The sequence below is a fragment of the Mycteria americana genome, chromosome 3 (assembly GCF_035582795.1).
Source record: "Mycteria americana isolate JAX WOST 10 ecotype Jacksonville Zoo and Gardens chromosome 3, USCA_MyAme_1.0, whole genome shotgun sequence".
Classification (NCBI taxonomy): Eukaryota; Metazoa; Chordata; class Aves; order Ciconiiformes; family Ciconiidae; genus Mycteria; species Mycteria americana.
The window spans coordinates 108,843,923-108,867,817 of record NC_134367.1 but is presented as its reverse complement, the minus strand read 5'-3'; the positions used below and the strand labels follow the sequence as shown (position 1 = coordinate 108,867,817).

Genomic DNA, 23,895 nt, shown 5'->3' with positions numbered 1-23,895 from the left:
TCTTAAATATGGTTGGTTATAAAGCAGTAACACTTCTTTAAAAATTGCAGTGGAGTGTCTGACCAGTCACTATTCTATCTCTAGCATGTTGCTAGAAGTAATTAAAAGCTTCCTATGACAAAATAAGATCTGTAGGGTTGTTTATTGCATCTACTTTAATATGTACACATTCATATCTTTAAATACCACACAAGGATTAATTGTTGTCAAAGACAGTAACAGCTCACAGTTCGAGACATTAAGCTTTGTTGCCCTCCCTAATTTGCTCTGTTTGTGCTTTCACTGGCATGTTTTAGGTCTTTAGTATCAAGATGTATTTCATAAACTATACGGCTGTGATCTTACCTAGTACTCATCAACAGGTGGTGGTTGTAAATATTCTGCCTAGTACTCATGGCTTTATAACACATGTAGTAACCTGTAAATATGATTGTTTGAGGGGGAAAAAAAAAACGTGCAAGACTTCCTTTTGAATAAGATTACAACTCTGTATCTTTAGGATTAGCTTGGTTTCTCTCTTTAGCCATGTATTGGCTTATTTGCATTGTAGTCAAATGTTTTTCTTCAAATACCAAGCATAGTAGACTTGTAAGTGTTAAAAGGGAACGTGCCTCTTGGTGAAAGAGTCTTACCCATGTTCTTTTAATCACTTTTAGAAGAAAAAATGTGTTAGTGCTATTGCACGTTCAACAGACATGGGTTTTAGACATGGGTTTTTACAACATTAATGGGTTTTTTAGTTGCTGAGTGCTTGTGTGGAAGTGCTGTTTGGTATGACAAATCAGTCTGTGCAGAACAATGTTTCTCATTATGTTTTTTAAATGCATATTTTATTTAGATCACAAAGTATATATTTGGCACAAGCGTAGCGAGCTGCCAATTGCAGAGCTGACAGGGCACACGCGTACTGTTAATTGTGTGAGCTGGAACCCGCAGATTCCATCCATGATGGCCAGCGCCTCTGATGATGGCACTGTTAGAATATGGGGACCAGCGCCTTTCGTAGACAACCAGGATATTGAAGGTAAAAAAACCAGTGTGTGTGTGTGTGTTCTCTAATCACTAAAAGCTTACATCGAAGGCAGCTGGTCTGGTGGATTTTCTATACCATAAATAGGATAGAAAAACACTTTTAACTCAAGTTATTTATGTTTGTGGAATAAAAAGGAAACAACTGGTATTTCCAAAATGATACCCAAATTTCTGACATGGTCGTATAGAAAACTGTGGTGTCACTAAGACCTCAGGATTATTATATTACCTTATTTATGTAGACTTCTTAAAAATCTTGCCTCCAATGCTTGAGGTTTAATAACATACAATGTTATTAAAATTTTAATAATGCATTCTGACCACACTGCAAATTGAATAATGGTATTACAATGCTTACAAAAGGAATCTCCAAAGTCTGGAGAGAGTGAAGTTTCCCACAGTAAAATCTGTATGCAATTGATTCTTTCCTAACCATGAGCAATTGTCTGTGTCCAGGAGAGAGACACAATGCAACTTTTTTTGCTGCCAAAATGCACGCTTATTCCCAACCCTTCCTACCTCCTCCCCCAGAATTGTTAACGAGATGATCACCAGGGGGTTGTTCTGCAGTTTAGAGGCTTCTGTCATTACACATTCAACACTGGTAAAAATTTACAGTAGACATTAAAATGAAATATGGTATATCACATTGCCACAGGACCCCATGGATGTCCACACCTTGTGTGGACACAAGTTCAAGGGGAACCTGGACAAAGTAATCAAAGAGAAAGCTGTTGAGTGCTGCTAGATAAGTAAACATCTCTAGTTCAGAATGCCCCTTAGGTGAAAATGGCTGAAAGTTGGAAGGATAGTAGGAGGAAGAATTACCTCCTCTCCCTGCTCCTGTGCTTTCTGACGCATCTGCTTCTGGTCTTGGACTAGGTGGACCAGGCTGGCCAATTTCCTGTTTGTGGCACCTTGAATGCACCCATAAGGACTCAGAGCCTATTCTCCAGTTGGTTTTACTCATGGTTTTCTTTGTTTTCTCCAATTAGCTGTTTGCTTACTCTTTCTTGGTTCCTCCAGAAAATGAGCTAGTAAATGCCATAAAAATAAAAACACTAGAAAATGGATTTCTCACAGCAGTGCTTCCACAAGAGGTGTAGGTGCATGGAATAATGCCTCACAACTTAGGCATCTTAAGTGGATGACAGACAGCTTTGTAATTAGCACACTCCCCTGGAACTTGAATGCAAAAGTGTTACTTCTTTTTGGAAGAGATGCTTTTTGCGTACCAACACCTAACATGCTAAATTAATCTCTAAATTAATATGAATAATGATATCTAAAATAAGTAACTTTTAGCATGGGATTTAGTTACAGTATAAGATCCATTAACTACTGCATGTTCAGTAAAATTTATGTAAATACACTGTATTAATGACCTTATAATAGAAATATTAACTGTTGATAAGATCTTCAAGGTGTGACTTCTTTCTCTTATGTTTTTGTTTTTGCTCAGAGGAATGCAGTAGCATGGATAGTTGATGGCGAATTTGGAGCAGACGACTTCAGTTTAACTTAATTAGTCGTATTTTAAATGGCTTGGGATTTGGTGCAAACAAACATGATTGATAGCTGGACAGACATGCTCGTCATGAAAAAGAACCATTTCTGAAGCCCGGTTGGGGCCAAACATTTACCACCTTGCTTCATAGTAACCAGTCGAGATGAAGCACGTCGTTAGAACGTTGTCGGACACCGTGTTGAAATTACCCCCCCCATCGGTTGTGAAGAACTGTGCTACATTCAGGCTAACCATTGAACTCAGTATATATATTTTTCCCTCCTGCCTTTTTGTCTGGCAGGCTACTGTTCTTGTTGCTCTTCTGTGTAATGAAGTTTAAATGCTTGTTTGGAACACTTTATTTAACAGTTTAGAAGGCTTGATAGAAAGAGTGCTTTAGTCTGAAGAGTATACATTGGATAGGAAAGTATTTCCTTCTCTTGTTTCTCAAGTCTCTCTCCGCCTTACTTAGCTTGAGATCTTTGCAGCTTGGTTCATGGATTCTAGCCTTGCCCGTTGCGCAGTATATATATCAATTGAGATGATAAACCAATGAACTATGTCAAAAGCACTCTCAGTATCACATTTGACAAAAAGTTTTGTACTTTTCACATAGCTCGTTGCCCTGCAAAGGGGTTAACAGCACAATTTTTTAAAAATAAATTATTTATAGGATTAAAATGACTTCATTTGTATACATTTGGAATTAAAACAATGCAAGAAGTGTCGTGAAATATGGTTATCACTGATGCTTTTCCGGAGTGTCTTGAGACCCAATCAAAAGCAGTGGCTGGAAGGAGCTTTACATAGGCAGTGAAGCTTGTTTTAGAAGGAGAAACTCGCTGTCCATCTTTACAGATATTTAGAAAAAAAGCATTCAGGGTGCACCACCAGACTAAGAGTTTAAACAAGACAAGGTCTTTTTGGTTTTTTTTTGTTTTTTTTTGTTTTTGTTTTTTTTTAATTACACAAATATATGCAACAATGCTGGTAAAAGGTAGACTACACCTTGAGGGAAGAATATGTTGAATCCTTTCTTCACAAAGTCAACATTTTGTAAAAGTAATTAACATACAAATCATAATTAAACACTTATATTATGATGGAAATTTTTCTTTGTTTGATACATAAAGGTATATAGATTTTCTTTTCAAGAATATACTTTTAACTTTGCAGATTTAAATGCCTCTCCCAGACCTTGTTGCAAGCTGGTGCTGTGAACATCTTGACACATCTAGGAATAGTTCCACTAATATCCCATGTTAAGAAAAGAGAAAGACACTTATAATTCAAGTATTTATTCTTTTTGACATGAACAGATGGCCTGGCATATCTGTGCTTCTGCACTACCCACAAATTCATTATGGGATGGCACTGGATTCCCTTTTGCCACCTTGGGTGGAAAGGTAGTGTTGGTACTGCTGTGAAGTAAAGAGGGAACAGGGAAAGGCATGCCACCAAGACTTGATGTGAACAGAAGTGTGGACTTCATCCTTTAATGAGATAATAATCTAGTGTCCTTATTAGTCATGTGTGGAAGAAGGGTGGGGGAAGGTTTGCCGGAGTTCCTGGGAAGAGAAGCGTAGCCACTTTGATGAATGGGAACGTGGTGTTTAACATAAACAGTCCTTTTTTTCTTTCCCAGAAAAACAAAGTGAAGCTTAGCAGGTTAGATTTTTTTTTTTTATTTCAGCCATCAGGTGGTGGGGTTTTTTTCTTGCCTCATGTGTAAACTTAAACATGATATAAGATTCTGATACTTTGGTTGAGCCCAGCCCTGAACCTGACACATTCCTCTCTTAGTACCTCCAAAATGAAGTAGGAACTTAATGTTCTTACCTTCAATCTAGTACATTTGTCTCAAAATTAAGGTGAATTTTTTTGATAGCAGTTACTGTTCCACAGTACTGGGAATAAATGTGTAAACTTAAGACTACAAATCGGTTCCTTCTTCCATTAGCTAGTTCTAGAGGAAGCTGTTTGTTTCTCTTCCTAGTTCAGACAGCACAAGATTAGTCAGTCTTGTTCCCGTGGCATCAGTGTTGCAGGGAAACGGAAGACTTCCTAAGGTCGAATTTGAGTAAGCTAAACCTTTGGGTTTTAAATAAATGGAGTACCTAAATTGTAAACAGTGTTGTATATGTTCAAAACATGGTACAATTCATAACCAATGCCAGTATGTGAATCTTTGGAAGTTACCCTAGTATTGTCTTACTCTGGAACTTATGTTTTCAAACAAAACATTGTTTAGGGAGAGTAAGGAGAATAATCCTGGTTTTGATGTCTCTTAATGTCTCACATAATGGTCTGGCACTACTTGTTTACCTCGTACTCATGGGACTTCAGTGGGAACTTTAGGTAGGTGGCGAAGGCTGGATCAAATCTCAAGTTTAGATTTAAAGTCTCATATGCACTTCAACAAGCATTTTGAATGTGGTGGCCATACCTAAAAAGTGAGACTCCTTACCTGGTACAAGCTGTGTGGGGGTGTGTACGGGCTGATGCCTACTTTCCACTGCAATGCATTGTAATTAGAAATTTAAATGTAGTAGTTTTGCCAAAATACTGCCCCTCCATTCTGGAGTTTCTCTTCTGGACTTGCTTTGTACCTCTGAAATACACGTCAGGCATTTAGAAGCAGAGTTAGGGAGAAGGATGTGTTCTGATAGCTCCACTTTAGTTTTGTGGTGCAACTATACAATGTAAAGGAAAGCTCCATATAGATGGCACTGTTTCCAGAGTGTCTCAGTGAAAGTATATTGCATAGCTGTCTGCTTCTCACAGCTGATGAGCAGAGATGAGAGACAGGTGAGAGTAATCTTCATTTCGCTGCACTACTTGGTCCCACAGTAAACTGACATTCTAGATCTAGTGGTAATGACCACCATTCCAACCTGTAGATCAAAGAGGAACCTAAACTATTTCTAACATGTCACATACTCACAATATGTGAATTGAAAAGTACCAATACTTTTTGTACACAGACTATAAAATGAGACTGGGGGGGGAGGGGGAAACAAATAAGTTTGCTTGTTTGCAACACGTTGATTTCCATGTGCTTAAAAATGTTCATAGGCTGGAGTCTAAGGCTGGAACAAGTACACACCCACAATAAATTACTGTATTTCTAGTCAACAGATTATGGTTTTAGAGAGGAAAATACTGTAAACACACGTACTCCTTTTGTAACTTTCTCTGGTCAGCTGTTGGCTTAAAATATTCACAGTAGCCCCAGGTTATTGTCAAGGCAGATCTTTAAAAAAAAAAAATGCTGAACCATTTTATTATCTGAATGTTCTTTAGTAATTCAGGTAAGTAATATTCAAGGCATAATGGAGCACAAAAGGGAAAATGCTAGATCTGTCCTTGTTTTGGAGGGGAGGGTAGTGGGGGGAAATAACACCTCTGTTTTTAAATTCCCTCTGTCTATTCTAAAGTTCTCCAACTTCAAAGTTAACTTCTTTTTATGATTAGAGCAAAGATGCAAGCTAGAAATCTATCCAGATCTTGCCAGTTACTTCTCAACTTGGCTTCAAACAGGTAATGTTTAATAAAACTCAGTATGTCCTTGGGAGTTTGTGTCTAGTGTATACTTTTACACTGCTAAGTGATACTCCCACCCAAAATCAGTTTTGAAGGCTTCCTTAGCAGGAAACCAGGATTTGTACAATTAGCTCTAGTTTGAGGGGAAATGATGTAGACCCAAATGGGGAGGGAGGTAGAGAAAGAGGAATGGACATAAAAAGCAGGATTTACTGACCAACCAACTACTGTAACTGAAGGGGGAGGAGGAAAAATGCACTTTCAATAGTTTGTCCATGTTTTTAGCTACAAAATACACTTGTATCTAACTTTTTTTTTGAGACAACTATTAAGAGGAACACCCATCCCATAAATGGCTAATCCTCCTTTTGACCTCCTCCTGTCTTTTCCACATTGGCTTGAGTCCATTTTCAGCTGCCATACTTAATTTTGAAAACTGCTACTTTTAACGATGTTTAGAAAGAAAACAAATTCATTAACTCTGACACTTTTTTAAACAGGGTGGACTTAATTGAAGTGTGCAGTGTTGAACTACTGCTGCAGTAGCTGCCTCTAGTTGTTGAAATAAACCGTAGACAAGTTTTCTGTCTATGAATCCAGATAATCTGGATTCAATAAAATGTCTGTGAGAGTGTTCCTCCCATCTGGTATGAATGTGCGTGTGCATGTGTTCCATAAACAGAGAGAGAACCAAATGTTCTAGGTACTTGTCATGTTTTATTGCATACTTTAAGTCGTGTGTATGTGAAGTGTCCTTTGACCGGAAGGTTTTGGTTAATATCAGTATATTTTTATAAATTTGAAATTCATTGTGCCCCATCTTTTTTCTTAAACATTTTTCATTGTTAGGGTATATGTGCTAGATTTGAATCTTAACATTTTTAGGCACAGATGGAAAAAGTTATTGGCTCCTTGAAAACATATGGGACAAAATGGATCCTCAAAGCATGTATGTACTTACAAACCAAGCTGTAGAGATCAAGAAAAGAACTTTATTGTTGATCTCAAGATTTCTAAATTGTCAAGATTTATATGGAGTTGTGGTGGAACTAGTTAACACTTAGAGCTTTTGGTATGTAATGACTATTTGCTATGGACTGATATTAAATGTTTCAAAGGATTGCGTTCTTAAACTTTCTGGATTTTTGTTACTCTCCTCGGATTATATTAAGTAGTTAAAAATTTCTTTGCTATATTACATTAAAAACATAAGAACTTTGGGTCTCGTATTTATTTTCACTTGTTTTACTAATTATTTACAGAACACCGTTTTAACTTTTTTATTTTATAAATGTGTAGTATTTTAAACATATCTTTAAAAATTGTTCAATTGGAACTACATTAACTTCTGATTTGTTTTTATTAGGATTTTTAAAAAAAAAATACACTTTTTCCATGTTGGTGCACAGCACTTAACAGAAATGTTTGTATTCCCTTTCTTTCAATTCAATAAACAGAATAAATAACTGGAATGAATAGTTCCTAGTTTCCCTAACTTCACTTACATGACTATGACATGGATGTTCATTTCTTGATCATTAATTATAGATTTCTTCCATATTTGTAGTATTTCACTTCCTTGCTAGGAACATTAATTTGTGGCAGTTCAGCTGACGATGAATTCACTCGGTGTTGTGTGCAGGCTTTCCAGTTCCTGATGTTTGGCTCTAATCTACCTCACGCTTGTGTTGTCACTACATTTAGCAGTCGACTTGCCTGTGTCCTGATCTGTGCTTATCTAACTTGTTGAACGTCTGCTTCTTTGAGGCTCAGTGAAAGCCTTGATTCCTTAATGCTGGAGCCTGCTTAAATGCTAGACACAGGTTGCTTTAGGTGATTGGTGGGTTTTGTGGGGGGTTTTGATATTTCATATTAAGAAGGTGCTCCTACAGTACTTGCATCTCTTGCTTAGACTTTCCTTAAATGGGAGATCAGGGACCTCCAGACTTCTAGCTGAAGTTGACCTAAGGGGCTTCTGTGGCTGAGAGCTCTTGAAGAGACCTCTCAACTATTGCCTTTGTTCCCTCCAACTAACCCTGCGTTCTTCTCCCTCTTCCCTGTGCCTTAAAACAGAACCTCATCTTTGTCCTGCATTTTAGGCATTTTTATTCAGCTCTAGCTAATGTTCTGTTAAATAAAAAGCTGTGCCTAAGTTTGCCCTCCCCTTCCTGTAGCTTTTCCAAACTCAAACCTTTTGCTGAAATGCATTTGATTTTTAAATTCTTTTAGCTACTATATTGATTAGAAAAGGTCTTTCCTCCCTCTAGCAGCACTTCTGTATTAACCTTATTATTACCCTTTGAGCAGTGTTTAGATAATTATGGCTTAAATGCAGGTGCAAACAGAAGGGGCATGCCTTACCCCTTTCCTTGTGCTGCTTCCCTTGGGTACTAGTACTTGCAGGAGGGTTGTTGGATTGCAGGCCTGCTTCAGCCATAAACGATCTGTGCAACAGATGAAGGAAGTTAGTTTTTTGGCTGGGTTTGTTACTGTGTTTCATCTGCTGTCCTATGTCTGCCTTTAACTGGTGAGAAGATTGCAAGAGAAACAGGTGTATGATTTCTATAGAACTGTGAAATTTCAGCATATGTAAGAGATAAAAATAATTGTAATTTTTATTTTTTAAACCCTTCAGATTATTTAAACAAAATTACATAAGGAACCCGATAGTAGGTAAGCATTTTATAATTAGCTTAAATCCAAACTCTGCCTGAGGTAGGGTACTTCTCCAGAGGGACAGTTTCCGTTCTACTCTGTCACTTTACACCTTGGCTTATGCTTTCTGTGCTGCCTGATGCTTCCCTCTGCCACTTTGCATGTGTTGCACATGCTTAGGCTATCTACTCATTGCAGAAAGAGGGCAGTCCCAGTTGTCTCCTCACTTTAAAAGACCTATAATGCTCGGAGGAGTAACCACTGAAGTTTGTATGCCTCTAAGGTTTCTGCCAAAGATAAGGTGGTTAATATACTGATAACTGCACGGTGGTCAGTATAGCCTCAATTTTTCTATCGCCACCTCCAATCTCATCATTACCATAATATCCTTAAAGGCAAAAATGGTCTCTTCTTACCATTTGTACAAAATCCTAGAGAGCATCTTGGGAGAAAAAGAATTAGATTAAAGCTATGCCGATACTGAACAGATGAAGATTTGTTTTTATGGGCTTATCAGGGTTACAGGTTGATTGTTAACCTGCATGTAGAACTGTTCTTAGGACTACTGGTCATACTATTAATCCTACTGATTTACTATGTTCCCTAATACAGAACTATTTTAGAATAAAACAGTAGTTTACTAGAATGAGGAGATAAGTATATTCTTTAATAAAACAAGATAAATAACAAACAGTCTGTGTAACGGTAATGATTAATTAGGGGGAACTATGCTATTTTACATATTTAACTAATCCCTCCCTCCCAAGTGCAGTACTATAAAAGCTACCTAATCTCTCTGAAAACTGTTGAATGACTAATATCTTAGCAAGCTGACTAGGCTCTAGACTCTGGGTGAGGAAGAGTTTAATAACCTTGGTTAAAAGTCAGAATCCCTGTAGGCCAACAGGGGTGTTTATTTTCATGGATTAAGAGCTTTCTATAAATCATAACTAATAATTTCAAGGATAAGATAATGGTCCCCTCATGAAGTTATACTTGGATACCTCAGTTCCAAAGGGAAATATATTCTAGTGAGTGAATAGGAGGGAATCTCTGTTTTGTCCTCACACTGATTAATAGTGATAAAATTAGGTGATTTTTTTTTTTAAATTCAGTCTAAAGTTTGTAATTATCTTGAATTCTGTATAGTAAGCTTGGATTTAAATTACCCTGTTCTCCCTGATGGAGACCCAGAAAGTAGGGAGTTTGTTTTGATTTTTACTACTGTAAAATTTCTGTGCTCTGCAGATCTCCTGTGAGATAGATGACTGTAGGATCCCTATTTCCAGCTAATGAACTACATCTTTAGCAATTACAAATACATTTTTCCTATTGCTGACACTGAGCTCTGTGAAGATCTCTGGTAAGGCAGGAAATGACCCTGTACAGTAAGGAAAGCTTCAAAATTACCAGTGTGATTACTCAGCAGAATTGTAGTCTCTGGAGCCTGCTACTGAGGTTTTTACAACTATTGTAACACGTTGTTAGATATGAATGAACAGTGAATTTATTTCTATAAAAGTGTGGGGTGGGAAGTTTGCATTCATATAAAAGCATAGCTTGTTTAATATTTGACAACCACCACTTAAAACATCTGGTTTTTTGTTGATCTATCATGGTTAATAACTCATTCTTGAGGAAGGAAGTGGGGAGGAATCCACAATACCATCCCTCTAGGTTAGGGATATAAATTGAGACATATGCTATCCCCATTTTTTTTTTCCCAGATATATTGTTCTTTTCCCTTATCCTTCCCTGTCCTGCTCCCATCTCTGAAGAAACACTTCCCTCAGTAGAACAGAATAGAAGCTTTTCATAGTGAGTGATAAATTTTACCAATTCCATTAGGGAATGGGTCTAGCTTATCAAATGTCATCACTGTAACTAGTTAGTAGTAGTTGGAAATCATTGAAGACAATGTATCTTACAAACATGTTCATTAATAATAAAGCTCTTATCTTAAAGTCATGTCTTTAGAATAAGTGGTGGTTAGCTAGTCTAAGTGGTGGACTTACAGAAATGATCATGTTTCTCAGTGAAATGTCATTAATGAAATTTATCTGTTAGCACCACAGCAAGGACTTAACTCAAGCAGCTTACTAACACTGCCCTTTCTTCTAACAGATAAAACTCAACATGTGTAGCATGTTTTTTTTCACATACAAGAAAGAACTTAATTGCCTAGTCTGTAAGCTGCTACAAAAGTTACTGACTTTCCTCTTTTAAAGTCTTATTTGCTCTCCTTTTACCAGACCTACATCCTGTCTGGGTTTCAGCTTTATAAGGCAGTACTTTCTGTAGTTTGATTTTTGTGGTATCAAGTAGTCAGTGGCATGCAGCTGTGGTAGCTATTTCCCTAGCTATTTTCTAATGAGCATAATTTCAGCAGTTTTTCATCTTTGCAACAGCTGAACTTGGACTCCATCCATCATAAATTTAAAGCCAAACTATTCCTAGAACAAACATTGAACACAAGGTAGCTAGAGAAATCAAGCTTCAGTGTTGTCTTTTCACTGCTGGCCCTGAAAACAATCTAACTACAGCTATACACTAAAGAACAAGTACTTAAGAAGGAAAAGCTCATAAATTTTAGGACTTAATTACAGAACTGTATTTTTGAAGTGTTTCACGTGATGTGTGTTTCAAAAAACCTGTTTCTATGCACATATAAAAAATTTAAAGATAGTGAGTGTACAAACAAGTTTATATACTTATCACTGCAGGAGCCACGTGAAAAAAACTTTTCTGGTGTCTTTGAAGCAGAGTCACATCAGAATTGGGATAGCTGGGTTATGGTTTACCAGACCACCTCCCTGAGCTAGACGTACTCTTGATTCACCTGATGGGCTATGGAAACAGCAGGTTCATGGAGTAGTGACTGCAGATAGTCTTTTGCTCTGTAACCAACTCCAACCCTAGTGCAATGTGGTGTTTACTTTGTATGGAGGTCTATCATGTATTTCAATGACAAAATAGGAGTTGAAGGGAAAAAAACCAAGTATCAATCATGTTTCTTATTTATCTGTTTTTCACTCTTGCACACAAGTGTCGCCTTCACCAAAGGGACCTTAATCCATCCAAACACAAGACTTTGTATAGGTTGTTGGAGGGAGGGCTGGCAAGGGAGAAGAGCATAATTTTTATTCCATTGCTTTTTAGCTGGAAAAAACACTGACACAAAGATGCAAGCTGTGCTACTGTTCCACTCTGAAAGCTATGTTCCAAGTGCTGCTTCAAACTGGGCTCTAATAGGACAGCTTGACAGCCAGAGGCACATCCTGACACCTTTCAGTAAGAAGCAGACATCAGAGCTGCACTTAAATTTGTTCTGGAACTACCACTATTATCAGCCCATGCTGCTGAAATGAGTTTCCCTTCTCACCATTTAATTCCTATGAGATCAGTTCAGTAAGCAAGGATTTCACCCTACAGAAGCAGCAGCTCCAGCAGTTTGAGTTGTAAAGGAACAAAAACAACTGCTACACAAATCCAACATCTTTTGAAAATATTTTATGTTAAAAATACAGAAAAATATTTCTTGTTCAAAGAGGAAAAATATACTGCATGATGACACTGATCTAGGTATGTTCGGAAGGTGTCTGTGGCTCCACAACCAGTCACTGGAGTGATGACCCAATTTGGCAGCTAACGGTTCTTTTTCAACTTCTCAATCATTTATCAAAGCCAGAATCATACTGTGACAAAACAGAAAACATGATACCAGTGGATTACTGAAGCATGTGCAAGTAGGAACAGCTATCGCTTTCATGAGAGAACTGTACTTGATTCTGAAATAGAAAGTCAAGGCAACTATGCTATGTGCTTTGCTTACAAAGACAAGGACTGCAGAAGTAATACGGCAGTAGAAGAAGAGTAGTTCTTCCATCTTGTAGAAAGCGGCCCCATCACAGAACTCATCTGTTTCTAACTTAGACAGATCAACCTTATTTTCTAAAACAGAACTTGTAAAATAAACTTGGTCCTCAAGATAATTTCCACTCTAAATAGGCTAATTATTCTAGGTGCTGAAATCCTATAACTCTCTATATTGTATGTATAGTGGGTTTGAGATTAAGGAGTAGTCTGAGTTTCCAAACAATGTTTGTACAGAAAGAATAAAGGCATATAATGAGCCCGCAGATAGCTGTCAAAATATATTATTGAGGCTTAGCAGGATGCAAAAAGATAAGACACTTAAGAATACCAGCAATTACACTAGCAGAATAGAGGAGGTAAAAATAGCTGCCAGACAATTGCTTTGTTCCTTGGGAGCAATTTTTGAAACTAACCTGTAAAGGTACATGAAGAAACAGAGCAGATGAAAGCCTAGTTTAATCATGGCTTCCTTCATGTGTGATTTCAGTTGTCCTCGGTTATGGATCTCTGTGGGATCAAATACCCCCATGTTTCCACTTGGCACCATAATGTACCTGAAAGTTTAAGAGAAAAAAAAAAAAAGAACAAACAACAGAAGTATAGTCATCAAAGTGTTAGGGAGTGTCAGGGGAGGGGGAGAGCTTGCATAGAAGGGACTTTCATCTAAAGAGTTGTTTCACAATTCAACATAAGGGAGCTCTTTTTAAATTCTATTTCAGTTTCAGGATATTGCGTGTACCTCTGCCACTACAACCCACAAACAAAGAATAAGAGAACAAGAAGTACTAAAAGCATCAGCCCAGCTTCCCATGTATCAATGGGAGAATGTCCAGGTAACAGCCACTTCCTATTCATTTTAATTTCTGTTCATGGTTACTTGGTGTTATGAAGGAAACATCCAACCACAGTGGAAAGATGCATTAGATGAAAGGGACTGGAAAATAATTAATTTAGCTATGAATTAGTGATTTATTTACAAAAAACCCCACATAGATAATCACAAAGTGCAGTGGTCAAAATGAGATAGCATAAGACAAGACAAAAGGATCTGTGTATGATTCCTATCTTTTGTCACAACCATCCTGCATTATCTCAGCAGAGACACTGAGGCTGACAGGATGAGAGATTGGGCAGAACTGAAGAAGTTAAGTACTGCTGTCCAAACCCACATAAGAACAAAAAATTGAGTGAAACAAAGTGAAATGTAAGCAAAAGGAAGAATAAAACCAGCAAAACAAATGTTTTTTGTCCTGTGAAAATTCAACAAGCAGCATGTTCTTTTGTCATATGCATTTCTCGAGAGCAAATGCAAGCACGTGAAGCTCTTGCTCCAGTTGAGCTCAGCCTAGAACAGTATTATTATTTCACTTAAATGTCATACAGGCTCTACCTTCCCGGAATAATACTCTTTCTACACAGGAATTTAACTCCTGGTCTTATACCTGGAGCAAAAGCAAGGTCTCAGAACAGAATACTTTTTGATTTTCTTTACATACTCAAAGAATCAGAATCGTTTAGGTTGGAAAAGACCTTTAAGATCATCAAGTTCAACTGTTAACCCAGCACTGCCAAGTCCACCACTAAACCACATCCCTAAGCACCTCATCTAAATGTCTTTTAAATACCTCCAGGGATGGTGACTCCAGCACTTCCCTGGGCAGCCTGTTCCAGTGCTTGACAACCCTTTTGGTGAAGAAATTTTTCCTAATATCCAGTCTAAACCTCCCCTGGTGCAACTTGAGGCCACTTCCTCTTCTCCTATGGCTTGTTACTTGGGAGAAGAGACTGACACCCACCTCGCTACAACCTCCTTTCAGCACGACTTGTACTCCCAAAGGGACTCCCCCACCTCTTACAACATTCATTTCAGTAATAGGAGGGGAAGAAAGGGAACAAGAAACAAGGATGTTTTCTAGCAGCAGCAGGAGACCAAAAAAAAAAAAAGTTAACCACAGTATTTGTTTGTCTTTCACAGAGGCATTAAAAAGCACTGCAGCATATTTGGTTAATAACAAAGATGATTATGTCCCATTAAAAATAGTTCATGTGAAATAATTAAAGCTTTAAAGTCTCTTGTAAATCTGAAGTTTTAAGCAATTGTTCTATTTTTGGTATTATAACACAAATTATTGTCCATTTACTGGAAGTGTAATGCATTTTATTGGAATAAAAGGAAGAACACAAGTTTCCTGTACCAATTTATCCTAGAAATAGAGGCATAGTTTTCTTATATCTCTAGGATATGAGTGCCATAAAGGTAGTATGTGTTAATTTTGCTTTTTAAGAAGAATGATAACACTTAAATGACGCAGCCTAATTAAAGCTTGCGGAAGTTGGGAAGTAGTTTTTCCAAGAGACCCACAAGCTAGTACAGCTTATATTATACATCTAAGGAACTGTAGTAATGGACACAACTATGCTAGATGCTAAGAAACGCAACTCAAGCCCATTGTCGTACTCCAAACAGCAAAAAACTTCTGCAGCAAAACCACACAGAACAAGAAAACCACCAGCTTTAATGAAGATACTCATTAGTGCCTCCAGTATCTCCATTCAGTGGAAGCCGCTGCCGCAGCAACAGAACATTTCCCTCTAGATTACACAATTTTGTAAGGGATGTGGAAGTCCTGGTCAGAGTTTTCACTGTATTTTAAAGATTTTTTTTTTTTTTTTTAACTCATTCAGTTTTAAGAGGGGTATGATCTACTTAAAGACATGACAAGAATCACATTATTTTGACCTATTGTCTCAAGCATGCCTAAATAACAAAGAAGAAAGGGAAATGTTAAATTTTTTTTTTTTTTTTTTAAGATTTGCTTTCTTTTCGTCTAGTCACAGTCAACATTTCCTTTGTAATTCTTGCTTCTTTTACATAGTGGCAGATCTAACAAATATTTAAGAACTAAAAAATATCTATTTTGAAATATGATTAGACTTCAAATAAATTGCTTCAACATCTAGTTTTAAAACAAGGAGAATATAAGACAAAACTATGTCTCACTGGAGATTGTATAAGACACTACAAAAGTCAGCAAAAAATAAACCAAATTAAATGAGCATCTGAGTATGCTGAACAAGAAGGGCCAGTAGGATGTTACAATAAACATGCAGCAACTTTGAAAGTCTTCCCTGATGCTGTTTTTGACCAATTTATCTTCCCCCGGATTTGTTTCTGATGCCCCTTTCACATAAAACCTCTCTACTGTCGCTGAAATCACTGAGTCAATTAGTAAATTAAGCCAGTACTGCCTGTAACTGTACCATTTACTCATCAAGATTAAGCAGGTTTTGAAGGAAAGAGAATAAAGGGAAGGGATTATTATTCTACCTCTCTCTCTATTATCACTTAGATATGCTACAAAGCACAGAATTCTTCAATCTCAACACAATTATTTTGATTTCTGTACTCATCTTGGAGTAGAATTATAATCTTAAACCTTTCTGAATTTATGTGCAGTAACATTTACTCCAGAAATTGGTTCTTGAAATACTTTAACATATGAAGAAGATTCAAACACATTCAGCTGATGCTGGAAGTTTGCAGCTCATGATAACGGGTTCACACTTCATCTGTTCCCACTTAATCCTAGTTTAGTAATTGACACCTTCTCCTCTCTTCAGTGTAATCAAACTACTTTATAGTCCACCAGTTTTCTGACTACCATACCTTTTGTCCATTGAACACTGGGTCAAATATATGTTCTATCCCAAATCATCAGATTTCCTTTATAATGCTAAACAACACACTTGCTTTTGCAGACCTTTAACTCCTTCACTATAGATTGGATATTCCAGGCTATTAATGTGGGTGAAACTCCTCCATCCTCAGAAAGAAGGCAGGATTAGCAATACAGGCTTAACATTTTGACTTCTTGTAGCAGAACAGGCAAAGTATCATATTGTCATATTCATTTATTGCCTACATTGCACATCTAAAATTGAGGAAACAATCCTGGATTTTAGGATATTCAGAATGTCTAACCCCATGTATGACAAATATAAAATTAGAGCTGTCAATTTAAAACAGCAGTCAAATCTTACTGCCTGATGTGTGGAAATAGAAATAATTGTATCTTTTAAAATTCTCTCTGACCAGCTTTAGAATGGAAAGCAAGTGGCTATTTTAAACATTAACACAAGTAAGCAAAAGGAAGCAGCAAAGGGGTAACCAGTACAAGAAATCTTCAAACCTTCAAAGAAAATGCATTTTCTCTCTAGTGTCTCTCTAGAAACAGTCTCGCCTAAACGAAACATCAAATGCAAACTCCATGCTTGCCAGCAGATACCAAAGGGAATAGCAGTCATTTTGTGCAACAGTGTATAATACATACAGTTGTACATACAGGTGGCCAAACAAAACTATCCCAGTGTGTGTGCATTTAGGCAACATTTGTTTATTAAGCATACAAGTTCCAATGTCTCATTTCAGCTTAGAAACATTTGAAGGCTTTGTTAGCAGTTTTGTAGAAAACAAGGGTGATAAATGCATGGTTATTTTGCTCAAGAACAACAAGGTTATCAGTAAAGGGATCCTCAACTTCTTTTTAACGAGAGCTATGAAACCTCTTGTTTAATTTTACCAGCAACTCGACCCATCCCTGCCAATAGTTAGCCCTAGCAGCTTCAGGCAAGCAAGAATTACAGCCAGCTTTTCATACCTATATCTTAAACATTTGGTCTTTTGGACTTCCTGTAGTACAGTGATTAGATACAATTTGTGAGAAATCCACACGCAGTTTTCATTAGCATAGCACCTGTAAAGGTTCACTTCTCTGCACATCAAATGATATAAAATAAAAAGAATATTTTTGAACCAACAGTCCCAATGTTGCCACATGGAAATCCCTACTTACAAGTAAACTATTTCAAAGTGGTGGATGGCCCAGTATACAAAGACCAGTAACACTGACAGTTGTCATACGATGAAAAGTCTACAAACCTTTCCAAATACAAAGAGGCAAGATCGGGGACCAAAACCAATGCAAATGAGGGGGACAGACAAGACAGTAAATGAAGGAAGGTGGAGGGGATAACACCACAGCCCAATGGTTTTACAATCATCAGCCATGTTGACCTAAGTACTTTTATGCTGATATCACTATCGGGCCTGTAGGCACAGTATGAAAAACATTAACAACTATGTTTGCAGCACTACTTCATAATCCCAATTAACATATTTCCTATGAACTTGGGAATGACTCATAAATCAAGATTCCTGACCACTAGAGAGAATGCAAGGAACAGCCAAAAGCTTCATATCCTTTACACTGTTGGGTTTCTTGTCATTTTAATTGCAAGGAGAGGAGAGTTTTATGTTAGTTAGATCCATGAAGACTGTTAGCAGCTCAAGAACACAGCTGAAACATCTCGTCATGACATATTATTTATCTTCATATTACACTTAAAGCTAAACCAGTAACAGTGAAAAAAAAGTACACAAACCCCTTTGCACTTACCTATATATATTCCATGTTGCTACTGGCAAATTAAGGAGAAAGATGAACCAGTGCAATGAAATAAGCATTAATACAGTTACAACAGCATGGCCAATCACCTCAGGGACCACCCACTGTAAAAGGGGAAGAAAAGAAAAAAGTTATATGCACAAATGTAAATTCCTTTCTGAAAAAGATCTATATGGAGTTATCATCCGATTCTAGTATCAAACTCAGACAGAAAATTCATGGAAGAAGAAAATTCATGTGATTTCATCACAATATGGGGAAATTAATACCTTCAGACAGATTCCACTTGAGTAAGGCAGAACTCAGGCCCTAAGATATTATAACAGAAGTACTTTATCTAAGTATTACGAAGATTTCTAGATAGAAGCACAGCAGCTGTTTGAACACAACTACATTACACAAGCATTTAAGAAAGTGAGTTAAGAAAGTATACAGAGCCCATTTGAAATCACTGCAGAGAACATTGGATTTAGGAATGAGAGAGGCAGATAATTATAATCTGTACAGACACAGGACATAGAAACACCCCCAGGCTTTGAACAGATAAGGAAGTTAATATGAAAACTGGCATAGTTAAATTGGGTCAGCCCCTGGCAATAACACATTTTTGGCTTGATAGTATCCTGTAACATTCTCTCTTACACTATGAAAGAAAATACCTTTAAATCAAAGCGAACATCCATGCGGGAAGGCCACATTGATTCAATGAAATCAGTTTTAAGCAGATTTAGTTAAAACAGTACTTTTCCTTATCACAGTAAAACTCTCTGCTGTTCAAGAGAGGTTAGAAATTATACAGAAGCATCAGAGAAAGTTGCTATAAAGATCCCAGAGTTCAGTCACAAGCAGACATCCTTGGTGTGGCACACCTACAAGAACAAAAGCACAGAACTCAAGAGCTCTGCAAAGAGTTCAAGTCTCAGTCCCACGAATTCAGAGTAGCAGCCCATCTCAGAGCACCAAGGGTCAGAAGAACAGCCTTTTGTGACTGAATTTGCTGAAAGATGGGCATCCGAAAAAGACAAGCAGACTGAAATAAAGGATACATGCAAAATATTGCCTATCAAGGCTCTTCAGATATACATTACACCCCGGTTATTTGTGATGCTAAGATGAAGGGCTGTTTTCTTAAACCACATTAAATACAAAGAAGAATCATTTACTTTATTGAGTTTTGAGCAGCATGATCTAGCGTTAATGTAGTCACATTCCAAATCTGATAGTGTAATTATCTGAAGTCCAAGATAAGGAAAAATCGTATAGTAACTCAGAATACACAAAGCTTTATTTTTATCCAGTAAGTTGGGGAGAGCACTCTGCTCTCAGTGTAGACTGTCCTGTTCTACAGCTGATCTGCCAAAGGCATATTTCAATTAGTTACAACTCATTCTTACTTTAAGTAGAAAGTTAGGCCACATTTTATCATCAGGCCAAGTGATTTTATGATGTTTTTCCAACGGCAACTGTTGCACAAGTGCTAAAGTTCAGTTCAACACTTAAAATAGACCAGGGAGGCAAACTCAATATTTTTTAGTATCAGAATTATTACTACAATACTTGAAACCAGATTTTAAAAGGAAGAAAAAGTTACTGCACTTTTTAAACTCTCCCCACAATAAAGCTAAATAGTGCCATTTTAAAAAGTGGATCTACTTTTTTTCACATTTACAGCAACACTGGATTAATTCATACTTTGCTAGAAAATAAGAGGGTAACATCATTATCAAATGAACTTTCAGCAACAGAAATATGAAGATTTCAGACAGAAAAGTCCTCTCAAAAAAGGCTTAGCACGCATGTATGCACATCATCATGCTATGTCCTGTAAAGCTCATGCTCCTTTTCTCCAAGAAAATGAAAAAGCACGAGATTTTTTCTATCCCTAAAAAATACATAAAGTCTTTTCATTTTTCAACAAATAACCTATCCTTCTTGGACAAATTTCTTTCAAGTGTTTCTGTACTTTTTTTCTGTTAGGAGAACTGGGTAGATTCTGAAATAGCACCAGGATCTGAAAGAGTATGAGAGTCAATTCTCTTTTATTCAGGAAAAAAAAAAGCAAGCCAAATCAGTGCTTTGACATTCTAAGAACACCAGACAGCAAAAACTGCAGGCAAGCTTGTAACAAAGAATATAGCAATTCTGTTTGTAGAGGAACTCACAGTCTCCCAGCTACGAGCTCACATCTAAAAGAGAGTAAGGTATCCTTACAATTAAGAGACTATCGCCTGGCTGTATTTGTTTAGGCCCGTGTAGTTTCCGAGGGTGTGAAGCATGCTTTCAGCACCCTTTCCTCTACACCAACGCCAAGCACATGCTACTCCTGCCGAGGCACGATGTGTTTTCCACAGCACCGCCCGCACACGCCCGTGGCAGCCTGCAGCCACCCGAGCTCCAGCCCTTGAAGGAGCGAACATATTTCGGGCCCTGAATCACTCGCCGTTTCCCCGCAGACCTGCGCTCCCCGCCTCTACACCCCCCGCCCGCCCCTGGCACCCCCGCCAGCGGCCATTACCCAGCACAGGCCCTCACGCCCCACCAACCCTCAACCCGCCGCCAGCCCGGCGGCTCCGGCTCCGGCCCCGCTCGCCCGCCCGCCCACCCTCAGCGGCGCCTCAACAGGCCCGGCCCACCTCAGTGCCGCCGGGCGCGGGCGCGGGCGCAGCCCCAACCCTACCCGCCCCGGGCGCCCCCCAGCCCCGGAGGAGAAGGATACGAAGTAGACGGAGAGGAAGATGAGGGCGCAGCAGTCAATCAGCGAGAAGATGAAGACCACCGACTCCATCCCGCCACGGCCACCGCCCTCCCGGCCGCCGCACGCCACGCCCCCCCGCCCGGGCAGGGCCGCGCCGGGCCCCGCCCCTCCCCGCCGCGCAGCATGCTGGGAAGTGGAGTCCCCGCGGCAGCCTGAGGAGAACCCCTCAGGGGCCGCGGCCGGGCGGTGCCGGTCGGGGCACGTCCCTGCTCTTCGTGAGGGCGCTGCTGGGGATCTCACGCGGCCCTGAGCGAGGGAGCGGGGGCGCCTATTTTGAAACTTAATAAGCGGCCCGGCGGGTCAGAGGCGGGAGAAGGGAGCGCGGCCAGAGCGGCGCCCCTCCGCCGCCGGTACAGGCGGGCAGGTCGCAGGGGGCCTACGGTGGCGCGGCTGAGGCGCCTGGGCGCGGCCTGCGCATAATTCTCGTCCGGCCGCGCCGCGCAGGCGAAGCGCTAGGACAGCCCCTGGACCGCGGGGAGGCCCTCGGCCGGGGAGGGCGGCGAGCGGCGATGCGGAGCCGGCCGGGGCACTTCGTGGACCTGCGGCTGAAGCAGCGCGTTAAGCAGGTACCCGCCGTGGGCAGGCAGCGGTGGCTGCTCAGCGGCCCTCGTCCCCGTGGGGCGGCGGCCGGCGGGGGGGCTCCCTGCGGCCGGCACGGCGGGGCTCGCCTTTCCCCCTTCTCGCTGAAAGGGGCCTTGAGCATCCGGCCTGCCCAGGTGCGGGAGGGAACGGCAGCGAGAGCCAAAACCCGGCCTTGTCTCTCAGAACTTGAAAAAGACCTTTAGAGAGGTCTCTTTTTTTCCTTTTTCTTTTCTTTTCTTTTTGTTTCTTTTGTTACTTTCTTCTATTCTCTTCAGTACTTCTGATCCTGAAGCTGCTATTTCAAGTGTGAAATGAGTAGTCAAAAAAACCCCAAACACTCGGGGTAGATATAGGCAAATTGGAAGTGTTTACATTTGGAAACATGTACATCGATTATATTGAGTGAGGGGAGAAAGGGAAAAAATGTGATTACTTCCATAATACACATGTGAGGAGTGGGGAGAACAGTGATTCCTTCAGGTGGCATCATGCTGTGTTCTATTTTATGAATATTTATGGTGACTTCCCAAATTAAACACCTTTTTTCTGTGTCTGTATATAAGTGTACTCCGCTTCTAATTCCTTCAAATGTGAGCGGCTGCTTGAGCGAACTTGCTTGTTTTCCTTGACAAGATCACAGTGACTATACCTTGGCTATTCTGAAATGAAAGAGCCAGATAGATATATGGTAGGCTTGCTATTTTCTGCAGGTCAGTAGCTGCCCATGGGTGACGTGAAATGTAACATAATTTAAAAAAATAATTCTGTATTCAATTTTAAGCAATTTGATTGTTTTAAATAGGGGTATTAATTTAAATGAGATTTTGAAATTCTCCTTGCTGTGACATTTGTGATACCATATCTTTTAGGGAGATCCTCTGTCTCCTTTATCTTTTTTTAAGAAGGAATACACCATTACACTATTGAAACTCCTTCTCACCCCTAATTTGGAGAGTGGGGGAAGAAAGCAAACGGAATACAGTTGTACCTGAAATTTAGTACGTTTTCTCACACTTTCATAATTGTGGTTTGAAAATGGATGGGATCAACTGCTGTCAGAAAAAAAAAAAAAGGGCTTGATAGAATTCACTTTCATTTATATACTTTTCTATAATATTCTTTGAAACATCTTGCAAAGATTCAAGTTCTTATTATGACAGTATCCATACTAATTGATGTAGATTGTTTCATTTTTAAGGTAGGAGGTCTAAAACAAAAGGAAGTTAACTGAGAGAAACCAAGAACTTTAGAAGGATCGACGATAAGATGGTGTTTGGGTTACAGAGTGATCTTTATTAATAAAGAAAAACAATGGAGTTGCACCAGCAGAAGTCACTGAAGCACCAAAATACAGTATGCTGCTTTTTCCTGGGAAACGTAGCTAGCTAGTTATCTGTGTCTTAATAAGCATTTCCCCTTTCATTGGGAAATACTGTCTAGAGTGTTCCAAGGCAGTTCAAAGCTGTTTCTGATTTTCATTTAGACTTCTAAGAAGAGTAGAGTTTGAAATAGGCATATTTGATCTAGCTGTTCTGGTGAAGTGATTGACAAAGATTTTATTCGCTGCTTAAAATTCTTCATTTCAGTATCTTGCAAGTAGTAAATGTGGCCAGTATGTTGACATTGGAATTCTAGCATCTGATTTGCAGAAAACCTACAGGTGAGCAAAGTTTTGTATTCTTATATTCTACATTCAAACTATGGAATATATTATCTTGTTATTTTGCATTTGTGTGTATTTAATGAAAATTTTAATTTTCTTTATGTTAACTTCATTACCAGTTGTTGAGGTTGATTGAAACAATAAGGTCATTTCCACTCCAGTGTTTTCCTCTGCTGATATATCTAGTAACTCATATTTTATTAATGCATTGGCATTGCAAGATCTAGTTGCGGTTTGGTTTTTGTGGGTTGCTTTTTTTTTTTTTTTTTTTAAATTAAACAGCTACAGATGCATTACAGCATGTTGGTCCTTTACCCCAGTGAGCTTAAAATATGAGGGAAAATAACACTTCAGTGCAGGCAGATGGGAGAGATACAGGATTTGGTAAGACACTAAATCTTGCTCAGTTGCTCAGCAGGACAGTCAGTCTTGCCTAATTATTTTTAGGCTGTTATGCTTTTCTGGGTGGGGAGCAAGGTTGTGTTTCAGCAGATCATTGGTGGGTGTGAGGGTTAATGAAGGTGGAGAAGTATATTAATTTGTGTTTGCATGTTCTATTTCTTTGTGCCTTGTTAGACAAAGGGAGCCAAAACCCTTAGGATGCTTACAGATCTTGGGGTTTTGTTTTGTTTTTTCTCTGTCAGCTATTGTATAAAAGCAAATAAATAAAATAAACCCTCAGTAAGTAAGGTAAAAGGTTGATGATTTTTGTTTGCATTTAAGGATGCTCATTGAATCAGGTTTTCTCATAGTGGCCATTATTAATTAGCACAATTATTCCTCGCTGGACTGTCCTTTCTAGACCGTAGTCCTGTGT

At 38.9% G+C, this 23,895-nt stretch overlaps 3 protein-coding genes across 3 annotated transcripts in view; 2 read left to right on the top strand and 1 right to left on the bottom strand.

Moving 5' to 3' along the window:
* The window catches only part of WDR26 (WD repeat domain 26), a 29,244-nt gene extending 25,760 nt beyond the window's left edge, over positions 1-3,484 (top strand). The window contains exons 13-14 of the mRNA XM_075496501.1: positions 839-1,024; positions 2,495-3,484. Of these exons, the coding sequence (XP_075352616.1) occupies positions 839-1,024; positions 2,495-2,520 (212 nt within the window). The 3' untranslated portion in view covers positions 2,521-3,484. The remainder of the gene's footprint in view (positions 1-838; positions 1,025-2,494) is intronic.
* An 8,748-nt stretch (positions 3,485-12,232) lies between these two features.
* CNIH4 (cornichon family member 4) lies at positions 12,233-20,949 on the bottom strand. The gene is made up of 5 exons (XM_075496502.1): positions 20,795-20,949; positions 19,242-19,310; positions 18,070-18,182; positions 13,027-13,167; positions 12,233-12,432 (listed from the first exon to the last, which is right to left on the bottom strand). Exons 1-5 carry the CDS (start codon positions 20,861-20,863, stop codon positions 12,405-12,407), a joined length of 420 nt encoding a protein of 139 aa, XP_075352617.1. The 5' UTR covers positions 20,864-20,949; the 3' UTR covers positions 12,233-12,404.
* Positions 20,950-21,000: 51 nt separating this feature from the next.
* Positions 21,001-23,895, top strand: part of NVL (nuclear VCP like) — a 42,819-nt gene continuing 39,924 nt past the window's right edge. Inside the window, exons 1-2 of the mRNA XM_075496499.1 lie at positions 21,001-21,399; positions 23,002-23,075. Coding sequence (XP_075352614.1) covers positions 21,343-21,399; positions 23,002-23,075 — 131 coding nt within the window. The 5' untranslated portion in view covers positions 21,001-21,342. The remainder of the gene's footprint in view (positions 21,400-23,001; positions 23,076-23,895) is intronic.

Coding starts and splice junctions, on each gene's coding strand:
- CNIH4 (XM_075496502.1), bottom strand. CDS start 20,863: ATGGAGTCGGTGGTCTTCATCTTCTCGCTGATTGACTGCTGCGCCCTC. Junction 18,183..19,241: donor GCTGCTCAAAACTCAATAAA/GTAAATGATTCT, acceptor CCCCTTTTACAG/TGGGTGGTCCCTGAGGTGAT. Junction 12,433..13,026: donor TTCTTCATGTACCTTTACAG/GTTAGTTTCAAA, acceptor GTTTTGTCACAG/TATGATTCTGGCTTTGATAA.